This window comes from Podarcis melisellensis, assembly GCF_964234715.1.
Source record: "Podarcis melisellensis genome assembly, chromosome: 2".
Lineage (NCBI taxonomy): Eukaryota > Metazoa > Chordata > Lepidosauria > Squamata > Lacertidae > Podarcis > Podarcis melisellensis.
Window position 1 is genome coordinate 43,143,741 of NC_138529.1, and position 25,701 is coordinate 43,169,441.

Here is a 25,701-nt window from a genome sequence, read left to right on the forward strand (position 1 = left end):
ATTTTAATTAGGCCTATTATTCATTTTCTGGCTCCCTTTTTTATTAATCAGGGTATGACAGTGAAATTGGAAGGTCTAGAGAGAGTCCCAGTTTTCCCACAGAACCTCAGCAGCCGCATCTGGTTCTCTCTGCCTTTATTTCTTTGCCTGTGGGAGGGATAAGCATAGAAGCACTTTTCATTGACAGTGTCTCAGCTTTGTAATTGTAGGAGTTGTGGAACAAATGCTTGTTGCATAGCTAATACATGAAAAAAGTAGCTTGTAGAATGAGAGTTACGGTTACTGAATAAACCCAAAGTCTCTCTGGATGGCAGGATCTGCCTAACCAGCCCAGTCAGAACAGCCCTGCACTTCAGATTGTGCCACAGGGCTTCCTTTGCTCCCCCCACGTGCCCCCCGCAATTGGCTATTGGGAGGAGGGTTGGCATAACCCACAGAACAGCCCATGGGGGGCAGAGAGGAGACTGTTCCATCTGGCAAACTGCAATGCTTATGCAGACAGAACAGCTGGAAGAGCATGTCAAAAACACCGCCGAAATCCTTGCAGGTCTTTCAGTCCTACTGTAAACCAAGGCATGAATGAATTCGCAATTCTGCACAGTACTTGAGGGCTGCATCACATGCAGTCTGGAGAGATTAACAGTTTGTATGAAGGCAGGATCCTAGAAGCATGTAATTTACAGAATACAGAACTTTGTCAGGTGAGTGGAAACAACTTTAATCTTCTGGGAAATAAAAGTTTGAAAAGTAGGGTTGTACCATAGCTCAGAGGTAGACTGCATGATTAGCTTGCTTGCATAAGGTCCCTAGTTAAACCTGGCATGCCCATTTAGAAGGATCAGGCAGTTGATAATGTGAAAGACCTCTTGCCTAAAGACCCTGGAGAGTCAGAGTGGGCAATATTTGGCTAGGTGAGCAAATAGTCTGACCTGGTTCAAGGCAGCTTCCTTGGTGGAATATGTTGGCTATAATGTCAATTGCATATTAGCACAAGTGTGTCTAGTTTGCTGTTCTACCAAGACACAGTTTACATGTTTTCCTCCATGTATATACTAAGAACTAATGTGAAGTTGCGTCTCCAAGAAGGTATATGGACCCTTCCACAACTGCACATTCTTAAAACAGTAGGATGTTAAAGTGAGCAGGCAGACGACGTACATAAACTCTCAGGTTTCCATGCCTTGAAAGGTAGCTGGCCAGAGTTTGGCAGAGGAGCTGGACTGTTGGAGTCCTGCTTATGTTTGATATTTCAGGGCTATATTTTTCCTGAATTTAAGACAGAATAAGGAGGTGGGGAACTTACAATGTCACCCAATGCTGTCATGATTTGTTGTTGTTTGCCGTTTAGTCGTGTCAGACTCTTCGTGACCCCATGGACCAGAGCACGCCAGGCACTCCTGTCTTCCATTGCCTCCCGCAGTTTGGTCAGGCTCATGTTAGTAGCTTTGAGAACACTGTCCAACAATGAGGCAGAAAACTACAAAAGGAGGAGTAGCTTGATATTGGATATTAAAGGCATGCCATTTTGGATTGCAAGCTAGTATGTCTCTGGGGCAGTCTTCCATAAATCATACATCCTATCCAAAGTAGAAACGTTTCTCAAATGTTTTAGTAATGTAAACATTTCAAGCATGAGGTAATTCAGTTGACTTGTGTTTTCATAACATCCTGGCTAACTGACTTTCGTTTACTAGTGTCCCAATAACCATTAACGACTTGATGCGGGATACAGACCTGCCCTTTTTTGGCTCCTGCCCCATTCTTGCCAGAGGACTGAAATGGGATCATCATTTATAGCAAGGACACCAGTAATATATTTTAAAATGACAGCCAGCCAGCTTTTGCTTCTGCCAACAGGATCTCACTGGGAGCCCCAGCCAAGGACAGGAGCTGAGCAGGAGTGGGATGCAAGTCCTTGTTCTAGAGTGTGGTATTAAGTTAAAAAGTGGATGTCACTGAGACATACCTTTTGTTTGCTTTCCTGCTTTGGATCTAACTGGGAAGTCCAGATGTTTAGAAAGCCTTGTGTTTTTTCCATAAACTACTAAGTATTCCACTTCCCTACACTGTTGAAATAGGTGCTGGAGAAAGGCTTGGAGGTGTCAGTGAATCCAGGGAGCTGCCTTATACCTTTGGTCAATCTCTAGCTTAGTATTGTCCACACTGAATGACAGTAGCTCTCCAGGATTTTTTGGCTGTGAATCTTTTCCAGTCCTATCTGGAGGTGCCGAATCTGAGACCTTCTGTGTGCAAAGCAGATGCTCCTCCATTGTGCTACAGCCCTTCCCCATAAAACTTCCAGGAGGCTGGAGTATTCAAATTTCAGTCTGGGTGAAAATGTAGGTAAAATAGCACCAGCCACTGTAGCATCTGTGTGATAAGATTTATTGGCCTCTCTGTTCTATAGAATGCTTACAGATGGAACTGTCCTGCTTGAAGTCTTGAGGCTGATACTCCTTTTCTGTAGCCTTCTAGTTTCCACATCTGGATAGGGAGCTGGCTTTTAAAAGCTCCTGGTTCTCAAGCCCACTTTAAAGCAGTCAAGCCATACTGAGACCAGAAATATCCCCCCTCCCCCAAAAGGGTAGAGCCTAGGGATGAAACATTCTACCCCAACACTGGAAAAAAGTGCTGGGCTTCTGGCAACAACAGAAGGGCTCGAAATCTAGATACGTAGCACCCACGCCCCTGCCCTTGCCTCTATATTTCATCTTCTCAAAATGTGTTAAAATCATACCTGGCATATTCTCCAGAATCACCTGTCTGATTGGGTTGTTTTTTTAAAAACCCTTTTTATGAGGCTAACAAATTTGCTAGTTATACAGCAGGATCTGAAACTTTATAAAAGTGGACTTAGAAGTATTCCTGTATGACACATTGAAGAATGTACAAATTTGTGTGGGTCCCAAAATGTAGAAAAAAGTATTTCTGGAATGGGAGACTAAGGAAATGAATTCCTTTGGAATTGCTTTTATCTTCTTGCTCTCTTGCATAAGTAAAAGCAGCTGTTCCTATTTTTAATCTGGCAAATGCTAGATAATGATAATATGCATCGGCAGGTGAACAAGGACAATTTTTTTCAAGGGTTGTTTTTAAACCTCAAAGCCCAGGGGGTAAGCCTCCCTCCCTCCCTTCTTGGGTAACCACAATGTTTGGCAGCGGCTGCAGATTCATTTCTTTCCCCCCTTCAGTACTGCGTGCCAGCTTAGCCCTGTTCCTTCCCCACCCTCTCCCGGAACTGGCTGCCATTAGTATGTGAACCACATTATGAAACATAGCGTCTTGTAGGTGTGTGCAACGGCTTTATATGTGTGTTGTTCAGCTCAGACGGATGCCCGGGGTGGTGGTGGTGGCAGCAGCAGCATTACGTAAGCTGCTCCTTTGGTCCTGTCTAGAACTCGGCGTCTGCCCCAGCAAGAGGTTGGGGAGCTCATTAGCACCAGCTGCTTAGCCAAGCGACCCAAAACATCCCAGCATGGCCACAGCTGTACTCTGAGAGGGAAATGCTGCCTTCCATCAAGCAAAAACACTACAGATTTGTCAATGACCACACTGCAGTGTGTGTGTGTGTGTGTGTGTGTGTGTGTGTGTGTCTGCCTGTCTGTCTCTGTCTCTGTCTCTGTGTGTATGGCTTAGGTGAACAAACATGTTGACTCCTAAACCTGAGGCTCAACATTCTTGAGCATCTTCATAATTGGAGGCAACTGTGGTTTTAATTGTTAAATAAGATGGTTATATATGTTATGTAACTATACTGATAGCATCATTCAAACTTCCCCACCACCACCACCACCACTGTGGGAAAATGAGTGACTTTCCCATTATTTATTGTTAATTTCCTTCATCCTTCCCCCACCCAAAAATATGCAGAAGAATACAACCCACAAAAAAATTAGAGCTGTTTCTTTTCCACAGAAAGCTTGGGTTGAATTGTGAAGACTTCCATTTTGGATTCCTGCTTGGGCATGTGGTGTTGGGCAAAACACTGTATCTCTGCCAAACCTCCCTCAAAGTGTTTGTTCTGACGATGAAATGGGAATAATTCCATCTCCTAAGATTTTTGGAAGAAGTCTAGGATTACATGTGTGATGATAAATGTATAATATAATCAGTAGCTCATGTTGTCTTTCTTCAAACAAAATTTGATTTTGGATACACCAAGTGATGTGTCCCACACCTTGTAAAAACAGCAGGTGAGGATCTTTAACTTCCATCTGCAGAAATTTTAAACAGGCAGGTCTTGAAGCCTTGTCTCAAAATAATATGCAGAGATGTAAGATTTTATCAGAATAATTGGCCTGAGTTCATTATTTGGGGACTCCTTTATTACTGTACTCTGAAACATGTTTTCTGGTCATTTGGCATGGTAGCCTTTAAAATAGAGTGAGAAGCCTGTTGCCCTCCTGTTACTGAAACCTCAATTCCTGTCAGCCCCAGCCAGGCCAGGTCAGGGATGGTGGGAGTTGTAGTCCAGCAACAGCTGGAGGCCATCAGGCTTCTTCCCACAGTTGCTTTAAAATTTAATCAGTGACAAATATATGGTAAGTACAGACCACAAGTCTTGAAGGAATTCTGCTGAGGACATTTAAAAGTGGTGTAACTCCCAGCAGTCATGACTGGAATTTTGAACATGAAATGTACAGGGCAGCTTTCTTATAATTTATAGCTGGGGTATTTTGTTAAACACAGAAAGAAAAGCAAATTTTATGCATAGGCACCAGTCAGCCATCCTATTCTGCTACCTAGAAACCTGGTTGAAGTTAGTGCCAAGCCAGAGAGTGATACTTTGAAGGCAATTATTGAGCTGGTGCAGGTTCATTGGGGTGTAAGTGGTCATTCAAGTAACCATGTTTTAAACTTTCATAACTTTAAACTTTAGAGATATAGTGGTACCTTGGTTTATGAACTTAATCCGTTCCTGAAGTCCGTTCTTAAACCAAATTCGTTCTTAAACCCATGCGTGCTTTCCCTAGTGAGTTCTCCTGCCGCTGGTGCCCTTCCACAATTCGGATTCCGTTCTTAGACCAAGGTAAAGTTCGCAAACCGGAACACTACTTCCGGTTTTGTGGAGTTCGTAAACCAAATCATAAACAGGACTGTTCTTAAACCGAGGTACCACTGTACAAATGGGTGGCCATTGTGGCTAATGCGGAGTTGCTGCTAGGCCCCAGAAGTATTTCAGCAACTGGGATTTTGCACATGCTGAAGTATGTACAGTATATGTATATAATTTGCCTAAACTACTAAAAGGCGCTAGTGACTGTTGTAGCCTGCAATTCCACTGATAATACTGAGTCAGGGAGTACTCCAGTATGCATCGGATTCTTCAGCCCTCTCTAAAAGCAGTTGCAAACCTCCATCCAAAGAAGCAATCTTCCCAAGCAACTTTACCTTGTTCAGACCAGCATTAAGTTTCCACTTGTTTCCTCTCATTCACCCTGGAACTGTTCCCAGGTATATGCTCATCATTTCCACTGCATCCCTGGAATTAATTGATGGAAACAAGCGGTAGAACTTTGTGGTCTGCATTCAGTGACACCTTTGTCCAAAGCTCCAAATAATTTCACCCAGCTGTTTACTTTAAATCAGAAGTGACAAACCTGTGGCTCTCCAAATGTTGTTGGACTCCAACTCGCATCGGCCGAAGCCAGTGTTCAACAGCCAGCAACAGGTGGATGGCCTCAGGTTAGCCTCTGTTGTAAAAGGTTTGAAAGTACAGGGACACAGGCTGGTAGCTTGGGGCAGTTTAGGGTAAAGCAATAGTTCTAATACAAATGCAAGGCAAGAAGCAATTACAGATAGTCACAAAGTGTAGAAAAAACACCACAATATATCAAAGGCAGGCTAAAATCAATCACTAGTTAATTAATCTACCAAAGGGAGTGAAAAATATTTGAACAGGAGAGGGGAGTAAGTTATTTCATTCGTGTTTTGTAGGAAAAAATGGTTTGTAATATCCCATATCTCTGTTAAAGTTTCATATTCTAAACCTATTTGTCTTGGACCCTGAAACTATGCTATAACTGAATAGGCAATGCATTCTTTATCCAGATATACACACTGCTAATATGGACATGTCATTGAGAGTATCAGAACTGGGCTTCAACAATGGTCCTTCCAGCACAGAAATCTGTATTGGGCTGCCATCTGGATAATGCAGATTCAGTAACCGAACAGACAGCGCCACAACACAGAAGCACACACACCCATAGGCATTTCCACACACATAATTGTACATATGTTCACACAAACACACACTGTTGATAGGTTGTGATGTTGCCTAGTTTCAGGCCCATCAAGGACAAGTCACGTGAGGATTCAAACAGATCTGGTGATGACAGAAGAGAGCATCTTATTGTGAAATGGAAAACCTTGGCACTTAACCTGAGATTGACTCCAAGCAATGTTTTGCTCCAGGAGAAGAGTGGGCTAACAAGCTAGAACAGGCATCCCAAAGCCAAACTGCTGACTTAGATGGCAAACTTTGGCTGAGAAAAAAATCAGTGGTAGAGCACCTGCCTTGAATGCAGAAGATGCCTGGGACCTCCACATAGGACTGGGAGAGAGCCGCATTTGAAACCCTGGACAGCTACCACCAGTAAGTGTAGATGATACTGAGCTGGGTGGACTAATGGTCTGACTCAGGATAAAGCAGTTTCCTATGTTGCCATCATTTATGTAGTACACTGGCTGAACTCTAACCCCAAAGTTTACACAGATCAAGGTATAGGAGCCTAGTAATGGATGATGTCAAGCAAAATCTTATCTTGTCCTAGTGGTTGTAACTGCAGGTGCTGTGTAAAAACCCACCCACTACTTTCTACTTCCACTCACTCACTCTGTATTATTCTTGATATGACTTCTGACTTGCCAGGAAAAGCCTGTACAGTTGAGTGCCTAGCAGAACTAAGCCAGGGCCGGGCAGAAGGCAGATTTCTGCAAGTCTCTCTGACTCTCAATTGTCTAGCAACCATTAAGAAGCTGTTGTGCTTCAAATTAGGTTTCCTGTAAGAATGGGGGAACATCAGGAGTGGATTTTTGTTTGAAGGCACTTTGAGCTTGATTCCAGTACTGATCACAAAGTATTAAGTTTGCACTTGCCTCTGAGTGCCCCTCCATATTACCTGTTTATTGAATATTTATCCCAATTTGCAAGCTGACTCAGGTGAAACTGCATCCTAGCTTTACTAAGCAGTCCTTCTGATTTGTTTGTCAGGAAGGACAGTTATACGATAATGAGCATTTATCTTGCATTCATTCTGATTTGCTTATCTTACTGTTAGTCATTTGTTCATCCCACACTTTCCAATGCATTTTCTTGTCAATATCACAAACCTTAATAAGTTATATTCCTTTTTAAAGTTGATATATTACACTAAGGCAACAGAGTCCTTTAACGCACTAAACACATAAATCTAAAGTTCCAGCATGGATATGAATCATTCCCATGAAAAAGTGACAGTCTGGAAGCACCCAGATTGGTGGGCTTCGGGGTTCCTGGAGAAACCAGTAGATTCTGCAAGCTTGAAGCCTGCCCACCCCTTGTGTAACCCACCAAGTCTTGGGCTGTGTACACACTCATGTTTACTCTGCATCCAGTGTGCTCCTACCATTGGTTTGTGAAGCATTGTACACACAACATTAGTCACAATCCGTATCTATCCTTTATCTATCATGATGTTACTTAGGAAACAGTGCATTTTGATGTATCTCCCTGCAAACCAGCTTTTATCTCTATTCAGAAAAGAGGGGGACCTAGCTCCTTTTAAGCTAGTAACATGAACATGTCCTAAACAACATAAGTGGATTTTACCCTTGTTCTTCTCTCCTAATTTTCTTTGTAATTCTTGCCAGATAGTTCTCCTTTTCTTGGTTCTCTCCTAGCACAGTTCTTTCTTATTGTGGGTTAGGAATACATGCGATGGACGGTGTTATAAGCATCTTTAGAATCTTGCATGCATTTTTTTAAGGTCAAATCCTAGTGCCTAGCCTCAAAAATGAAAGGTGGTCATGCTGGCTTGATCACTTAAAAGAGTACTTATCTGGAGTTTGCATCCACTTAGCAGCTAGGGTTGGGCTCTAGCAGGTATCTGCCCAATTTATAGTACACCCAGTTTGAGCAGCATAGGTTCTCACAGCAGACGGAAAGCAGGAGTCGCCGCATGCAGATGCATCTCTAGGAGTTTCTGCAAGGTTTGGAATTGACTCTGGGGTTTGCATTGGGTTCAAGGGGGCTGCAGGGTAGAAGGAAGGGTCTGGGCTGCTGCTTACTGTTGCCTATAGATAGGGATGCTGAATTGTGACACTTAAGTGGTAGGTGTTGATCAAATAGGAGGTCAGCTGGGAGTGTCACAATCATGTCAAGAAAGTAATGGATTGATGTTGGTGAGATGCAAGGAAAAGAGAATTCACTTTAGATTGCTGCAAATGCAAGCTCTAACTCACCTGTGGGGGAATTTTGCATCCTCCTGACCAAGACAACCACTCCCTCTATGCTTCAGTTCCTTGTTTTCAAAACGGGAATAACAGTGATTTATCACTAACGGTAGAGGAGAATAAATAAGGATTTCAGATACTATGAATTACACTTCCGTATAGGCCAGTGGAAACTAATGTGGTGTTCTGCAGGTGTTGTAGACTCCAAATCCCAGTGGTCAGGGATTATGAAAATGAACAACTTCTGGAGGGCACCATGATAACTATCCTTAGTTAGTCCCTAGAATCCCAGGGAAAGGCTTGCTGTCATCCTCCTCCTCCTCAGCCTGGTGTGCAGTGGCCTTCTGCCCTCTTGCCAACAGAGAACTTAGGCAACAGGGAGCCACGTCCAAAGTGTGGCTTCATGTAGGCAGCCATGCTTTTCTTGCTTTGTCCCTCTTTCCAGGCTCTCACCCGTGGCATCTTGCTTCTCAAAGGGGCTATTTGTGGGCAGCATGGGTGGGTGCCAGCTCCTTATACAAGGATGTGGTGTGTTTGTCATCAGTACAAGCTGGGTAGAAATACAATTTAATATGGTGGATTGATTACCACCAAGGAGCGTGGTTGGTTGCAGCTCTGTATCCAGCAGCTGGTCAGGGAGAAGGCGGAAATTGTGGTTTCCTCGATCATCCCTTTCTAATCACAAGGTACGCACACCCTCCATTTTAGAGCTGAGGAAAGAACTCAGCCTTTCATGTGTGTAGACCCTGGCAGTTCCTCAGTTTGAGACTGGTGGGGGAAATAAAAGTTATCCTTCCCTTTCTCTTTCTCTCTCTCTCCCCTCTCAACTAGTTTCTTCTGCATCAAGGCTGTTTGCTTGGTTCATCCCTGTTCCAGAAGGCAAACCCTGTGGGTGTTGACTTGTCAAACATTGGAAGAGAACTAGGCCCAGTGAGGAGAGTGGTTCCATCAGGTTTCCAGAGAAGAAGGGCTGTTTGTTTGCTTTTTAATGTGTGTGTGTTTTTAAGGATTTGGATTCATCACAGGATTTCTTGAAGAGGTGCAAGAGTTAGCAGAGTAAGAAGCTGCACAGAAGGGAGCAGGTCCTGAATATCACAAATTCATGCACCAAGCTCATAATTAGGCTGCAGTTCCCAAGCCAAGCCTTGAAGGCACACATTAGTTTTGTATATTTGGTATGGTGTGCATTTTAAAATTGTAACCTGCATTGAGCCCTTGGGGTGGGCAGGCTAGAAAAACAAATGGTGACTAATCAGACTCCTGACTCCTGTCCAGACAAGGAGCCCCCACTTTCTGTACATGAGCTCTTATCTTTAGGTTCCTTTGGCCAAACTTGGCCCTCCAGATGTTTTTGGGACTACAACTCCCATCATCCCTAGCTAACAGGACCAGTGGTCAGAGATGATGGGAAATGTAGTCCCAAAACATATGGAGGGCCAGGTTTGGCCATTCCTGGTTACAGCATTGTGTTTGGTTTGTTTCTGTGCTGAGTGGTAAGTGCTGGTCATTGGACCAGGGAATTTAAAGCATCACCCGCTTGAATTTGTTCAACCAGTGAGATCCTCAGCAGAGACGCTGCACCATGTCCTGCCACCATCGGGGGGGTTGGGGTTGGGTGGGTGGATAACATAGGGCAAGGCCTTTTGGGGAGGCCTTAGCGCAGCAGTCCGGCTTTAGAGCTCCCTCCTCCAGGACACTCCTCTCATTTTTGTGTAGGACACTTTCTGCCCACCTCTCTACAAATTCCCTACTGAAATAAACCCTTTTCCTTCTCACAAGCTTGAGTGACGCTCCAATGCTCTTGCTAATGCTGCAATGCCTATGTACATGCTTATATGGGAATGGGGTAAATTTAATATAACTCATTTGGACTTATTTCTGAGCAGGCACAACATACAGGGTTATGCTGCAAGGGCTTCCAAGCCTTCCATTTTTGTTTCCCAACCTTTCACATTTTACCTTTCATCCGCACTTCTTCTGCTTCTACATTATTTCAGTCACTTTCCATCTCTATCTCAGGTCCTTTGAGTTGCCATGCTGCATGTTACATTTACTTCCTTTCCCCTGACAATTAGGAGGGAATGCGCCTGCAAGCACCCTTCAGCCAGCCCAACCTCTCACCCCTCCCATCTCACCCCTCCCTCCACCTTCTGATGCCAAGCAATCAAAGAAGAGTCTACCTTTAGGAGAGATGTAAAAGGTCAGCACAGAGGCACTTCGGTATTTAGAAACCTGTGGGAGCTGTCAGAGCAGCCTTCTGTTCTCTTCTCTTCACCTTGCCTAAGAGCTGCTTCCCAGGAGGAATTTGGGGATAATTGCTAAGGGAGTCTGTGCTCTTTGGATTGCTTCTCCCCTGCAATTGCCCTCACTGAGGGCGAAGCCAAATCAACTGATAACCTTTTGCACAGGTTAGTGTTAAAAACTGGTTAAATTGTGCCCTGCTCCTGCATCCACGTTCTGTTCTGCTTGTGAAATTTTGCTTTCATGGATGTTGCAAAACTCTGTCTTCTTTAACTATTCTTTCCTATGAAAATAGACAATCAGAAATGTTTTGCTTACAGTGAAATCTGCTTTGTGGTGTAGTTTGCCTGCATGAAGGTCTGGAAAGGAGAAGTGGAACTTGCTTTCTCCTCTTTAAAGATTAATATGTGATCAAGGTGACAGAAAACCAGAGGTGTTTTGCCCCAATGAATTGTTTGGAGGTGTAGGCTTTCTATGTCATTGCAGTCCACCAAACAGAAATCTGGTCCGAAATCCTATCTCATCAATGGACTTGCTAGATAACCATGAGTGTCATCCTCTGTCCACCCTCAGCTGTCTAGTCATACAATGAAATATTTATAGCCACCTCTGGGATGTTGTGATGAATGAAATAATAAAAGCCATCCTATAAATGGGCAGGCATAATTTAATCAAAACTGTACTGTAATCTTTTAAAAAATTTAAAAAATTATGGAAGTACATAGAATAACTAATTATCAAACTACCCTGGACTGGTAGGGGTGCAAATGATGATTTGCAACCCAATTCTATACATGTGCAATCATATATTTAAAGTGCAATCCTAAACATGTCTATACAGAAAATCCTTGTTAAATGTATATAGGATTACTGCCTTATAACTTGTTATTTAATAAGTAATTACTGTATTTAATCAGTTCTGCAGCATCTTGGAGTCTCCCACATAGCTCCCTGTTGTTCGTGCTATAACAGACTTAGCACAGGTACCCCACAGGGCTTTGTTCAGTAAATTGTGTTTCTTTGTGTAACAATATGGGAACATGTATAAACTTTGTCCCAGATGGACAGACCTTTGTAACAGAAGCCAGGCATTAACAGCTGTAATCCTTTAACAGTTGCTTTTAATGTTATGTAACAGCAAACAGGTTAATAAAGTAAACTTTTTATTAAAAAACCGAATGTGTTGAAACTGGGTGTGGGAATCTTTTAAAAGATGGTTACTAGGGTGTATTGAGGGTCGAGGCTCTGCTCCTGGCGTTGCGAGGAGACTTTTAGGGAAGCAAGGAAAGGCTAATAGTTCCTTAGCAGGAGCATGTCTTTAAAAAAATAAAAGGACTTCTCACAACTGTGGGTCTTTTTTTAAAGCTATGTATGTGTGACTAGACTAAATGTGATCCACCTGGAGAACGAACTGGCAAACCACTCCAGTATTTTGCCAAGAAAGCTCCATGGACATAAAAAAGGAGACGCTTTGAGAAGAAAGTGAGAGTTTCCAAGGCATGCTCTGGTTCATGGGGTCACAACTAAACAACAATGTGTGATCACTTTTTAAAAAACATGTGCATTGCATATCAATTTGGATCTCCCATTCTCTGATGCTCTATACAGAACTCTTACCTGCAGCTAGGATGCTATTTTCACTCTGATTCGAGTCCTAGAATCATCTGGAGTCTCTTCTCCTGAGAAAGTTTTGGGACTCCAACATGATTGCTTGACAAGCAAGCCTGTTGGCTGAAGTGCTACCTCAGTTCCAGCTCTAAGTACTTAAGGGCCATCTCATCTTCTAAAAGTAGTGTTTTGGCTCGAAGACACTTTTCTCCCACACATAGTTATACTGTATTCTCCTTCACACACCCCTCCTTATTTTTCTTCTTCTTCCCCCTGGTAGTTGCTCTGCTTGCACGGAAAGTCAAACAAAATATTTGGGCATTTGTTGTCAGCCGAACCTCTGTCAGTGGTCACAGCCAGCCTTAGATCTTGGAAGGGGGGGAGGGGCTCCCAGCATTACTCATTAATGAAAGAGCTCATTTAGATAGCCTGGGAAGTGGGTCTCTTTCAAAGGCCTTGCCTAGCATTGTTAAGCCAGGAGAGTTTGACTGCAGTTTGCACAGCGGGGGATTTGATTTCTCAATTCACCTTGGAAAAATAAGCAGCAGCAAAGAATCTCTCAATGGAATGCACCAGATTAAAAATTGTTACTAGGCCATGCCTGGTGAGGATATGCCACTAACTGGATTACGGTGTGGGTGGGTGTTTGGGAATGGTTGGCCTCCATTAAAGTACATTTTGGCAAGCCCTTAATGGTCGAGTGGACTGTTGTGCAATCTCCAAGGAGTAACTAGTTTCCCCAGGAAATAAAGCAAAGAGGCAATGCCTCTAATCTAATGTTGCCCACCACCCCAGTCTCCAAGCAGTGCAACATTCCAGGGGTTTCAGGCACTTACCCAGAGCTCAGTTTCCTTGGAATGAGGGATAGCAGAGACTTTGGTGTCTTTATGATATATGGTTTATTTACTCATGTATACAACCTGAGCCCATGATGGAGGAGCTCATAGCATTAATACCCCAAGAGGGTCATGCTTTTCCCATAGCCACAGCCTTGGATCCCAGCAGAAATCAGGCATGGCTCTGTCTCTTAGCTGCCCAGCCTGCTTCCTCCTTCTAGCTTCTAGCTTACACACACAACTCTGACTTTTGTCTTTCTAACTAACAGACAGTTAAGGGAGGGGGCCTCACCCATCTTCTATCTGGCACAGAGCCATTTCCTTTGCTGCCTTTAGGATCCATTAAAAAGGTAAAGGTACCCCTGACCATTAGGTCCAGTTGCGGATGACTCTGGGGTTGCGCGCTCATCTCGCTCTATAGGCCGAGGGAGCCAGTGTTTGTCCACAGACAGCATGTTGCCAGCATGACTAAGCCAGTTCTGGTGAACCAGACAGTGCACGGAAACGGCGTTTACCTTCCCACCGGAGCGGTACCTATTTATCTACTTGCACTTTGGCGTGCTTTCAAACTGCTAGGTGGGCAGGAGCTGGGACTGAGCAATGGGAGCTCACCCCATCGTGGGGATTCGAACCTCTGACCTTCTGATCAGCAAGTCCTAGGCTCTGTGGTTTAGACCACAGTGCCACCCGTGTCCCTTTAGGACCCATTACCAAGGGCCATTATCCATAAACTTGTCCGGCTATTCCAGCATTTAGATCCTTGTTGGATTCAAGAATTAGAAGGGATTCAGGCATACAGACTACCCCCCCCAAAAAAAAACAATAACATGTCACAACAATAACATTCTTCCGAAGTCTCAATTACCATTCAAAATGGGTTGGTAGTTAGGAACATATGAAGTTTCCCTATACAGTGGTACCTCAGGTTACATACGCTTCAGGTTACATATGCTTCAGGTTACAGACTCCGCTAACCCAGAAATAGTACCTAGGGTTAAGAACTTTGCTTCAGGATGAGAACAGAAATCGTGCTCCAGCGGCACGGCAGCAGCGGGAGGCCCCATTAGCTAAAGTGGTGCTTCAGGTTAAGAACAGTTTCAGGTTAAGAATGGACTTCCAGAACGAATTACAATAAATACTTAACCCGAGGTACCACTGTACTGAGTCAAACCCATTGGCCCATCTAGCTTAATAGTGTCTACACTATTGACTGGGGAATGACTCCCCAATGTTTCCAACCAGCAGTCTTTCCCAGCCTTACATGAAGATACCCGGGATTGAATCTGGGATCTTCCACACATGCTCTGTCACTGAACAACAGCCTTTTCCTTATATCTGTGGAAACTACGGCAAACGCCTTTGAGAGATACTACGACTCAAAGCTTTTGCATAAGATTTGCTTGACTGCAGCTTATTTTATGAGATGTAACACTGTTATTGGCAAAAACTCATACTACAATAAGCCATGCAAGATACTTAAATCAATTTAGAGGATTTCTTAGAAGCATGCTGACCCACTACCAGCTAGCTGCACACTTGATCCCTCTGATCTGAAGCAGAAGCTGAAAAATTGGCAGGGTCCCCACAGTCAAAACAAGGGTCTGTTATGGAAGACTCCACAGTTATACACTTTTTGTGTGTATAGCTGTACTGCTTTCCGTTCATTCAGCCGAGTCCTAATCATACAACCAGGAGTGTGGGAAACTTTTCATCAAACACTCCTAAAGTTTCAGTATTCTCAAAGTCCCACAAAAAGTGAAGGTAGCTTTGTTGACTCATAAGAAAGAAATTAAAAATCTATGTTAGGGCAATAGTTTTCTTAGGTGAACCAAAATGTCACAGAACATTGTGCAAACTTTACCATTTAGCCAGAGAACTCAAAGGCTGGCCACTATGTTGTGGCATATCAGTTGGCTAATATGGATCTTGGGACGTTCAATATAATAATGTTTAATATAATAACTACTTACTTTGTAACTTGGCAATCTGCTCTTTGAAGGGAATGTTTAGTGTTGTAACAACGCACTACAGCAATTACAGTTATATTTTGACTGTGAAAGTTCTCAAACTCTAAAACGGAGGTCATTCCAGTACTTACACTGTTGTGCAGGAGGGCTGGAATAATACAAAATATTTGAGAGTCAGTTGATAGCAGGCATAGGCAAACTCGGCCCTCCAGATGTTTTGGGACTACAACTCTCATCATCCCTAGCTAACAGGACCAGTGGTCAGGGGTGGTGGGAGTTGTAGTCACAAAACATTTGGAGGGCCGAGTTTGCCTATGCCTGGTTTAGAGGCTAGGTATGCTACATGCAGTATGGTGGGGGTTTTTTTGCAAATTTTGAGGCAGCACCTGATCCCTGCCATGGTCACCCAACCATGGAATAGAAGCTTTCTACACACACAGAGAGAGAGAGAGAGAGAGAGAGAGAGAGAGAGAGAGAGAGAGAGAGAGAGAGAGAGAATCCACAGGAGACAAGAGTTCCCTTCTGTCAGTAGTGCTGTCAAGGCAGCACTTTGAGGTGGATATCTAGAGCTTCACGCAGCAGAATGAAGGGGAGCTCCCCCTGCCCTAGTGCAGCACGTCCAGTTTACCACGTTTTGAAGTAAATCAAGTAGTACACATTGTCATTTAAAAGCCCCATGCACACACACAAGAACATTAAGTCCAAAGTCTAAGATTACCTAACTGCACCGCTACCTTTTGTGAAGAACATACAAGATAGATGACCCCCTTATCTGTGGGAAGGAGTGCTGGATGAAGAGGGAGTTCATGCATGATCTCACTCCTGGGGTTGTTGAAGCACCCATAAGCTTTCTACAAGGCAAGCTGTGAGGCTACATTATGTACACTGCATTTAAAGCACATGCCATCCCCTCCAGAATCCTGGGAACTGTAGCTTATCACCCACAGAGCTACAATTCTTGGCATCCTTATCAAACTATAGTTTCCAGGATTCTTGGGGGGGGGGTATTGCTTTAAATATATGGTGTGTTCGCAGCCAGAGATGGTGCTGCTGATGTAGATATTTGAAATGATTTAAACTCTAATTCTGCGCCTCCCCACACTGCAGACCCACTGTGTCTCTCTGCCTGGCTGCACCATGACTGTCACATACACAGCCCGCGTGGCCAACGCTCGCTTCGGTGGCTTCTACAAACTACTGACCCTTTGGCGTGGAAGCATCTACAAGCTGCTCTACAAGGAGTTCTTGGTCTTCTCTCTTTCGTACCTGGGACTTAGTGTTACATATCGGTAAGTGGGAACGTGGAAGAACAGTCTCATATCTACCCTAAATGACCTTTGGTGTGTCAAGCACGCACCACCAAAATTCAGGGCTCTTCAAATAGTTACCACATGGATCCACTCTCTAGAAATTCACTAATTTCCTAAGACAAGGCATTGTTTTCCCTTAGTGGTGTCTTTAAATTAGAAACCTCATAGAAGAATTGTTTGTTCAGGAGCATGCCTTTATTTGGCGGGATGGAGGACAGTGTTTGGCATTTTGATTGGCAACCTGTTTTGGAGTATTTTAAAATTTTGCACAGCCCTTGTAACAAACTTGGTCTAACCAGCCAAAGTTGAAACTTAACACACTGGAGTGGGATGGGCAGGGCATATATAAATATAGCATTGCCCAGCCTCACCCCCTTTCACAACTGTAATTATGCTGTAGAACCCACTCTTTCTGGGTTCCGCTGGCTGCACACTTCCTCCTCTCCAAGTTCAAATTGCACTTCTCCACTTCTCAACCCCAGATCAGGGTGACTGATTTGCTACTTTTGAAACCCTTGCTTTGTTTTGGGCACTTTGCTATTCTGCTGACGACTAGAGAGGACCTCCTGTGAGCAGCAAATCTGGAGTGGCATCAATTCAGCTCGCAATTTGGGCAGTCACCTTATCACACACACCACTCACTTATAGCAGAAGTGTGTGTATATATATATGTGTGTGTGTGTGTGTGTGTGTGAGATATACAACCACCCCTTTATGTGAGTCAGCCTAGCTCGTTGCATATATTATGTATGATACAGAAGTCCTCAGCTTCCAGCAGTTGTGTGATTCTAGCACTCTGGTGCAGTCTTTGCCAACTTGGTGTTCCCCATATGTCTGAGACCAGCTGGAGCTGATGGAAGTTGCAGATTCCAAATGTTTTGGAGAAAACCAGGTTGGCGAAGGCTGGTCTGATGTATAAAGTTGCCCCAGGATTTACTGTATGTCCTGTCCAATCATAACATTTTAAAAACAGCCCTCACTTGCCCTTCAGAATGCATTTAGATTGTCCCCTTACAAGAGTGCAAGCAGGTGGCTCTCAGCAAATGTGTTGCCAACCCCCTTGGGAAATATGCATCCTTCTTAATCCTTCTCTCATTCTTATTCCCACCTCTAGCTTCGTCTTAAGTGAGACTCAGAAAAGGGACTTCGAAAAGGTGGTGATTTACTGTGACAACTATGCCAATCTCATCCCTGTCTCCTTTGTCCTGGGTGAGATGCTTGAACGCCAGCTCCTTTCCTAAAGGAGCAATGCTCTTTCCTTATCCATGTGCCCATCCCAACCTTGGCTTCCAGGGCACAACATTCATCCATGCCTAGTCCAATTTACTGCTTGCCCTTTGCGTACTGCAAGGATGTCAGACTATAATACAGGCTCAGCAGTAGATATGCTTCTGGTTTAGACTTGGGTGTGACTCCCCCTCCCCCCCAGTCTATCAAAGTAAGAGTATGGTGATAATAGGGTATTATGGGCTTTAATTACTTCATCTGGAAACTGGGTAGAGTATGGGTGACTTGTGTATGTTATACTCGGCAGCTAACTTCCACAATTAGGCCTGGTGGAGCTCAGAGCTCTCTGAAAGCCAGGAAGAGCAGCCTGGGATACTCCATGTCCTTGATCCTGAAAATATTGGCAATGAGAGAAAGGAACTCTGCACGTGCTCAGGGTAATGTCACGTGTACTGGCAGCAAGCAAACTCCCTTCTCTGAGCAATAGTCCTTATATGTAGCCAAAATGGCACCACCCATACACAGAAAAGGGGAGGTATCAAGCAGGCATGCTGAAGTACAGAATGGAAACCTTGGAGAAGGGGACATCCCAAAATGGCCCAGTGAAGACTGAGCATGCCCAGTGGGTATTGAATGCTGAGGGGGATTCAAAAAAACGACACAGTGGGCATGGAATGCTGTCTGCCTGTTGTGGGGTATTTTTTTGGGTGGGGATATACGAAAATCAGTGGGGAGAATAGAATGGAGGGACTGGAAAGCTGAACAGAGGCATTCCATGCTGCAATGTTTTGTGGCCAGTTTCTCTTGCACTTACTGTCTAATGTTGCCAGAACCGAGCTCTGTCTTTCATAATTTGTGTCCTCAGTCCTGGTTCAAGTGAAGCATTCCTGTTTTATCTCAGAGTGAGGCTGCCTGACTTAGCAGCATGCCATGGGACAGAATTCTAATGCAACCCCTCCCCATCTCCTGGGTTCATTTAGGGTTCTATGTGACATTGGTGGTGAACCGCTGGTGGAGTCAGTACACCTGCATGCCTATGCCAGACCGCCTGATGTGTGCCATCTCTGGGAACGTGCACGGCACTGACGAGAAGGGGCGCCTTTACCGGAGAACTCTCATGCGGTACTGCAGCCTTTCTGCCGTCTTGATTCTTCGCTCAGTCAGCATCGCTGTGTTCAAGCGTTTCCCCACCATAGACCATGTGGTGGAGGCAGGTGAGTGTAGAAGGGAGACCGTCTTTCCCATTAAGCCAGTGGTTTTCAACCAGTGTGCTGTGGCACCCTGGGGTGCCTTGAATGATGGTCAAGGGTGCCGTGGGCAACACTGGCCTCCCTCTTTCCTTCCCTCCCTCTTCTGGTGCCCTCTTGCGTTTCTGCCTCCCAAAGACTTTCACAGCTGTTTATTGCAGCAGCCCTGGCTACAAGCTCCTCAGGCGCATGGTGCCTCTAGGGCTGGTCAGGGGGTGCTTTCAAGGCCCCTGTGGGGCAGTGGAATGAAGTACCTCTCTTTGGGGCAGAGGGGGCAGCTCAGAAACCAGGGACGACAGCAGCAGCTGCCCAGAGGACTCCCAAGGAAAGAGGAGAAGAGAGGAGGCTAAGGGAACACTCCACAAGGGAGAGTGTTCAAAAATAGGTGAGGGGCTGCCAGCTCTGCAGGCAAAGGGTGACATAACTGGGCTCCTGAGCCCCACAGGGGAGCCGCAGAAAGAATGTAGTTGGTCAAGGAAGCCGTGGACTCAAAAAGGTTGAAAGCCTCTGCACTAAGCTTATAAAGCTTATAAGGATGAGAGGACTGTGGGAAAGCCTGCAAGAGGTAGGTGTCCCCCTGCCCTTGCCCATTTGTTAGAATGAAATTAGGAAATTTTAAAGTTTTTTTTTTTTAAAGCAATGATAGGCATAACTTTCAATCTAGAAGATGTTATTTCGGAATGCCACAATTATGCAGCGTATAAAGTGGACTGCCTGTAAGCAGAGCATATTGCATTTAGTGTGAGTTTTACTACATATCTTGTGTCCTTCTTCAAGGCTTCTTCAAAAGCCTATAGCCTTTCAGAGTGCAGTTCTTCAGTATAAGATTGCACTATGGACCTTCTAAATAGAGTACTATTGGCTGCATAACCTCTGTTGCATCTAACAGGGTTCATGACTCGTGAGGAGCGCAAGAAATACGAGAACCTGAACACTTCCTACAACAGATACTGGGTCCCCTGTGTCTGGTTTACCAACTTAGCTGCACAGGCACGCAAAGAAGGCCGCATACGTGATAACTGTGCTCTCAAGTTACTCATGGAGGTGAGGTGGTAAATCCTTGTCCCCCAGACTATAGATATAATAGTTATTCTTTGACACCTGAGACGTGTGTTTTCAGGGCCCACCCTATTCCTGCGATCATAATATGATTTAACTGTTTTTAATTTTAAGCTGTTCACCTGCGAGTCAAGGGTGGGTTATAAATTTGATGATGATAGGCGTACCTCCAGAACAAGATCCTTTAGTGCAAGGTTTCTTTTGTGACCCATGCTCTCTGTTAGCTTACATAAAAATCTAAGCCCTTCCTGTAAAGCCTGGCTCCTCTAATTGTTTTATTAAAATTTACAAATGGATTTCTATACTGGTGAGCTCAGTCACCTAAAAAAGAAAAAAATCCCAGAAGTGTTCAAGAGCAAACATTACCAGTTTTAGCTATCATGTTTCGCAACAGGCAAAATGGAGGCTTGTATTGTGTATGTGGCAATATTGAATCGTTTTGTTCTAATGTTTAATACTAGATTATTGTGCAAGAGTAATATTTACTTGAATTTATAAAACTTACGCAAGATAGAGCAGGTGTTGCATATGTGTGTGTATATATTTAAAAGAAGCTTGGTACGTGTACTGTGATTAGTCTCCAAGGTAATCCCTCATATGTACTGGGTGGAGATCTTGAGAACAGCTACCGTTGCTGAATTTGGAATATGCCTTCATCATGTGGCAACTGGAAATAAGCACACACATGTCATTTCTGCTGCCAGGAAAAAACTCATGTGACAAACTACGCCACACCCCACCCCAAAAATTAATGAGTTTTCTCACCAGGGGTGATTGTGGATATATAATTGGTTATTATAGCCTGAAGGGAAAATCCAGATTAAATAAAATAAAAAAAGGATGGGCTTGCATTTTGATGATGGTGGACATCTTGTGGACCCAGTGAAAAACATATGTGCATGAGCAGTACCAATTGCATAATAAACTCTCTTGTGACTGCAGCCTAAATTTCAGTTTATTGGCCTTCACTCAGCCCATTACCAATTCAAGACACCAGTTCAGCACTTTCACTGCTTCATGTGACTCAGGTGAAAATTAGACTAGAGTTGGGTGTCATCTGCATATTGATGACACCCCACCCATAATCTTCATATGACCTCTCCCAAAAGATACAGATGGTGAAAAGCATGGTATACAAGGTAGAATTCTTGGGGACCTTACAATATAAATGCCATGGGGTCTCCCAGCATCACCTTCTGGAAGTGGGCTTCCAAGTAGGAGTGGAACCACTGGGACATCATATTTCCAGTCCCCAACCCTGATAACCTATTCAGAAGGATACCATAGTCAATGGTATCAAAGGTCCAGGAGAATTAGCAGGGTCGAATTCCTTCTGTGCTTCTCCCAGCATAGATCATCCATCAGGACAGCCAAAGCTGTTTCTGAGCTGAAACCAGGTCTGAAGATGGACTGAAAAGTTCTAGTTAGGCAGAAGTTTCAGTGCTTAGCCCTTAGAGATGGCTGTTTTCTTCTTTCAGGAACTGAACCTTTTTCGTGGAAACTGCAGCATGCTCTACCACTATGACTGGATCAGTGTACCACTAGTCTACACTCAGGTGAGTTAAGGACCCAAAGCAGTCAGCAAGCCCAATTACATCCATTTGTGCTCATATGATGAACCACCTGCTTCCAAACGTTGGAAGTTATGTCACCCAAAGGCATGCATAGAGTCAAAAGCACTGAGGCCACTGAACAAGCCCATCATATATCAGGGAATTTGCATCCCAGCTAAGTTTCACACAGCCCAACATGGCATGTCTAGCCCAGCAGTTAGCCCAGCCCCACCCCAGAAACTTCATCACACCATGGAACAAGCCTTATATGTAGAGCAGCAATGCACAGATCCTAATGTTATATGAGAACAGCTGAAGTTTACCTATTCTAAAGCACATTTTGAGGATCTCATGCTAGATTAATCCAGAGCAGCCTCTAGTTGTGTGCTTACAATCACTATTTCAAGGAATGTACTCAGGATCATTAAAACAAAAACAAAAACCCAGTTATCTGGCTTTGACACACACTAAATGCCTTTCTATAGTCACATTTAGGGTGATTAAAGAGGAATAACATGTTTCTTCTCCTTCAGTATGTTTATATGGGAAGTAGTGGTACTAATTCACACTAGTAAACTGAGTATGGTGTGAAGGATCTTAACTCATTCCTATCTATTCAAGAATGAAAAGCTGCTGAAAATTAGAAACTCTACCCTAATTAATACAAACATACATTAGGACAAGGTTGAACCTCTTATATTACTGCTGCTTAGCATCTCTGATTCCATGTACAGAGGATAAATTATTAGGGATTAAATCACAGATGAATTGTTTGGTCCTCAGTAAACAGCCCATAAGATTGAACTAGGTCTAAAAACAGGGCTCCGAAATTCTGCAACTCACCCCCCTCCAGCCTCTCTACCTGCTTTTTCTTGCTCTGCTCTGACAGGTGGTTACCATTGCTGTGTACAGCTTCTTCGTTTCTTGTCTGATTGGGCGGCAGTTCCTTGACCCAGGCCAGGGCTACAAAGGACATGACCTGGATCTGTGGGTCCCTGTTTTTACCCTGCTGCAATTCTTCTTCTATGTTGGGTGGCTAAAGGTATGGCAGACAGGAGGTAGTTTAAGATGTGTAAGGACAGTCATTATGGGACACCTTCCTACAGATTAGAAAATGAATCAGGGGCAGAGGGATGGTCCATGAATCAGCTGCTGGGTGATTTAACAAGTGTCTGGAAGGAAGGAAAAGGGAATGTTTAATACTGCACACCTTTGCCATGTCTGTTACCATATTGATGGCAACAAATAAGGAGCCTGGGCACATGTATTCCTCTCTTTTTACTGTGCCTCTAAATACCTTACAGGTGGCTGAGCAGCTCATCAACCCTTTTGGGGAGGACGATGATGACTTTGAAACCAACCTGCTGATTGACAGGAATTTCCAGGTAACTCTGCCCTCCCCTTAGCAGCACCCGATTATTGCTTTTGTAGTTAACAGTGGGAATTGAATAGCAAATCAGCATTTAGACACCTAGTACGTGGGCATTCTGCCTTCCTCGTGGATTCAGATGTTGGAACAATATTTTTTATTATTGGTTAAACATTCCCTTGCCCTCATTGAACTCCCAGTCATGTGAAGGATTACCTTCTTGTTGGAAATCTAAAACTAGGCCCTAAATGTCAGATTTCCATATTGGTGCTGGAGGAGACTCTTGAGAGTCTCATGGACTGCAAGAAGATCAAACCTATCCATTCTTAAGGAAATCAGTCCTGAGTGCTCACTGGAAGGACAGATCCTGAAGCTGAGGCTCCAATATTTTGGCCACCTCATAAGAAGAGAAGACTCCCTGGAAAAGACCCTGATGTTGGGAAAGATTGAGGGCACAAGGAGAAGGGGATGACAGAGGACGAGATGGTTGGACAGTGTTCTGGAAGCTACCAGCATGAGTTTGACAAAACTGCGGGAGGCAGTGGAAGACAGGAGTGCCTGGCGTGCTCTGGTTCATGGGGTCACGAAGAGTCGGACACAACGAAACGACTAAACAACAAGCATGCATACACCTAGGCTAGTATTCACTTACTTTGGTGGTGACTCCTGAAGTCCTCCCTTCCTTTGCAGGTCTCCATGATGGCAGTGGACGAGATGTATGGGGACCTGCCTCTTCTGGAGAAGGATCGGTACTGGGATGCCTCCAACCCCCGCGCCCCGTATACCGCAGCCACCGTTTTCCTCTTGCAACAGCCATCGTTCCAGGGTTCCACTTTTGACATGACGTAAGCCAAACTTCTCATTCTGTGGCAAGATAAGGGAATGACGGTGGTCCTTGTTGGGTAGAGGGTTGGGGAGAGGAGGGGGGATTCCGTCAGTGGGAGCAGTTTTCAGTCTGTGAAACTGGAGCTTGCTTTCTCCTTTTGGCCATTCCTCCCTGCTCATTTGGGGTAGGGTGAGGGCTCTTCTTCCAGCGCACATGGAGCCCCTGCTGGTTGCACAAATTCAGATTCCCATTTATACTACGCCATAGATATCCCCTCTCATCCCAGAGGCAATAAGGAAGATCCCTGCACCAAAAAGCAAGCTCTTTTGCAACTTGTAGTGTGAAGCTATTCCCTTTAACTACTCCCCTCCTCGATTTCCAGCCTAGCCAAGGAAGACATGCAGTTCCAGCCCCTAGAGGACATCGCAGAGGGCTATGAACACAGCCGCCATGTCCCTGCACACCTCTTGAACCGCCTGCTATCCACAGCCCCCGCGCCTGGCGGCTTTGGACGTCGGCTGTCTCTGCTGAGGCGCAAGAACAGCTGTGTTTCCGAAGCATCCACTACCTACAGCTGCCTCTGTCAGGATACACAGACCACAGACTGTACCTGTGGGCCTCCTGGGCAGTCTGTGCCCATCAACAGCATTCACTTCAGCTCTGAGGGGGAGGGAGACCTTGGGCCTGATGCCACTGGCCTGGGCACGGAGACACACAAGGACCTCTCTGAGGATCCCGCCGGCGAGCCCAGTGGCCCAGCTCAGACCTCGCTAGGCCATGATAGTGCTGTGGCCAACCCCCAGGATCCAGTGCCCCTTGTGGACATGTCTGTCCCTGCAGCAACAGATACCGACTCGTCTCAGCCTCTCCTAGACCACGGCTCTTCAGATGCCCCCTTCTTTCACAGCTCAAAGGAGGCCTCCAGCAAGGGTCTTCCGCCAGCCAATTACCCCCACTGGCTCCAGAGCCCTATTGAGGAGGAGAATGTGGCATAAGCTATTACTTCAGCCTCCACAGGGTTGAGTGGAGCCATTACGAAGGGTGGCCCATGGCACGTTCAATCTTAGGCCTCAGGACAGGAAATCAGTGAAGACTGATAGTCCTTGCAGCTGCTAAAGGGGAATTTGAATTGGTGGCCCCTGCTAGACACCTGGTTTTTAATGACACATTGTAATGTGGGGCCACTTCATAAGGAGTCAGGAGGATTCTGTTAATCAGGCCTCTATTTCTGTCCCCCCCTGCCCACCTCCCCTTTCCCCCCCCCACGTGTTCTTGACTTGGATCTGCAGCCCCTAACTGAACGTGCAGGGGCAATCATGGACACTGAGCTACTCCTGAAGGTACTATTCTGTCCTATATTTACCCAAAGCTGCAGCTGGTTATTGCATCTCATTCCTTTCTGTAATCGTCAGATGGTGAACATGAAAGGAGGTAATCACCTCTGCGCTTACTACCCAAATGCCTCAGTGTGGATCTACTATGTTTTAAAATTCTTGCTTTTATAGTATTGTATTAAATGGTATTTTGTTTAGAGTAATGTTTTGTGGCCTGCCCTTTAAACCTCCAATGTATATGTCCAGTCATACCGAATACTATTAAGAGTTCTATAGGTCTAGAAGTGAATTCCAAGAGGCACAAATTAACTTGCGTGGATCAGACCAATGTTCTATCTGGCTGATTAGATGTATGTTTTGGTTTTACATGTGAACCCAGCATCCTTCCTCAGCCATGCTTTGTTCAGCCACTCCACCCAAAATACTCACCCAGCCAACAAATTGTACAAGGCAAGAGCAGATAGGAACTGTATTCTAATAGCTTCTGGAGACTAGATTGGGGAACCCCAGGCAACTATGACCATGCTGGTTAGGGCTCTAGTCATGGCCGTCACATCCTCCCTGAAGCCCATAAAAGGCAAGGGAACCTGACTGAGCAGCTACCTCTTTGCCACGGCTTGCACACTTGGAGCAGCAGGGAGAAAAAGGGATAATGGGGAAAGGAAATTAAAACCTCCCTGAAATTTCC

General features: G+C 44.7%; 1 protein-coding gene across 5 annotated transcripts; it reads left to right on the forward strand.

The window, feature by feature from the left end:
* The first annotated feature begins 140 nt into the window (after nucleotides 1–140).
* Nucleotides 141–25,216, forward strand: BEST2 (bestrophin 2). 5 transcript variants are annotated; one of them, XM_081900145.1, is made up of 10 exons: nucleotides 141–701; nucleotides 16,196–16,377; nucleotides 17,513–17,607; nucleotides 18,606–18,839; nucleotides 19,762–19,916; nucleotides 21,410–21,487; nucleotides 22,374–22,526; nucleotides 22,789–22,869; nucleotides 23,544–23,698; nucleotides 24,062–25,216. In XM_081900145.1, the coding sequence occupies exons 1-10, from the start codon at nucleotides 621–623 to the stop codon at nucleotides 24,672–24,674; spliced, it is 1,827 nt and encodes a 608-aa protein (XP_081756271.1). In that variant the 5' UTR covers nucleotides 141–620; the 3' UTR covers nucleotides 24,675–25,216. The 5 variants fall into 5 exon arrangements, with proteins under 5 accessions (XP_081756271.1, XP_081756275.1, XP_081756274.1 ...); XM_081900149.1 differs by lacking the exon at nucleotides 141–701 and adding an exon at nucleotides 727–747; XM_081900148.1 differs by lacking the exon at nucleotides 141–701 and adding an exon at nucleotides 6,363–6,598.
* The last annotated feature ends 485 nt before the right edge of the window (nucleotides 25,217–25,701 follow it).

Coding starts and splice junctions, on each gene's coding strand:
- BEST2 (XM_081900145.1), top strand. CDS start 621: ATGCAGTCTGGAGAGATTAACAGTTTGTATGAAGGCAGGATCCTAGAA. Junction 17,608..18,605: donor CCCTGTCTCCTTTGTCCTGG/GTGAGATGCTTG, acceptor GGGTTCATTTAG/GGTTCTATGTGACATTGGTG. Junction 21,488..22,373: donor TACCACTAGTCTACACTCAG/GTGAGTTAAGGA, acceptor CTGCTCTGACAG/GTGGTTACCATTGCTGTGTA.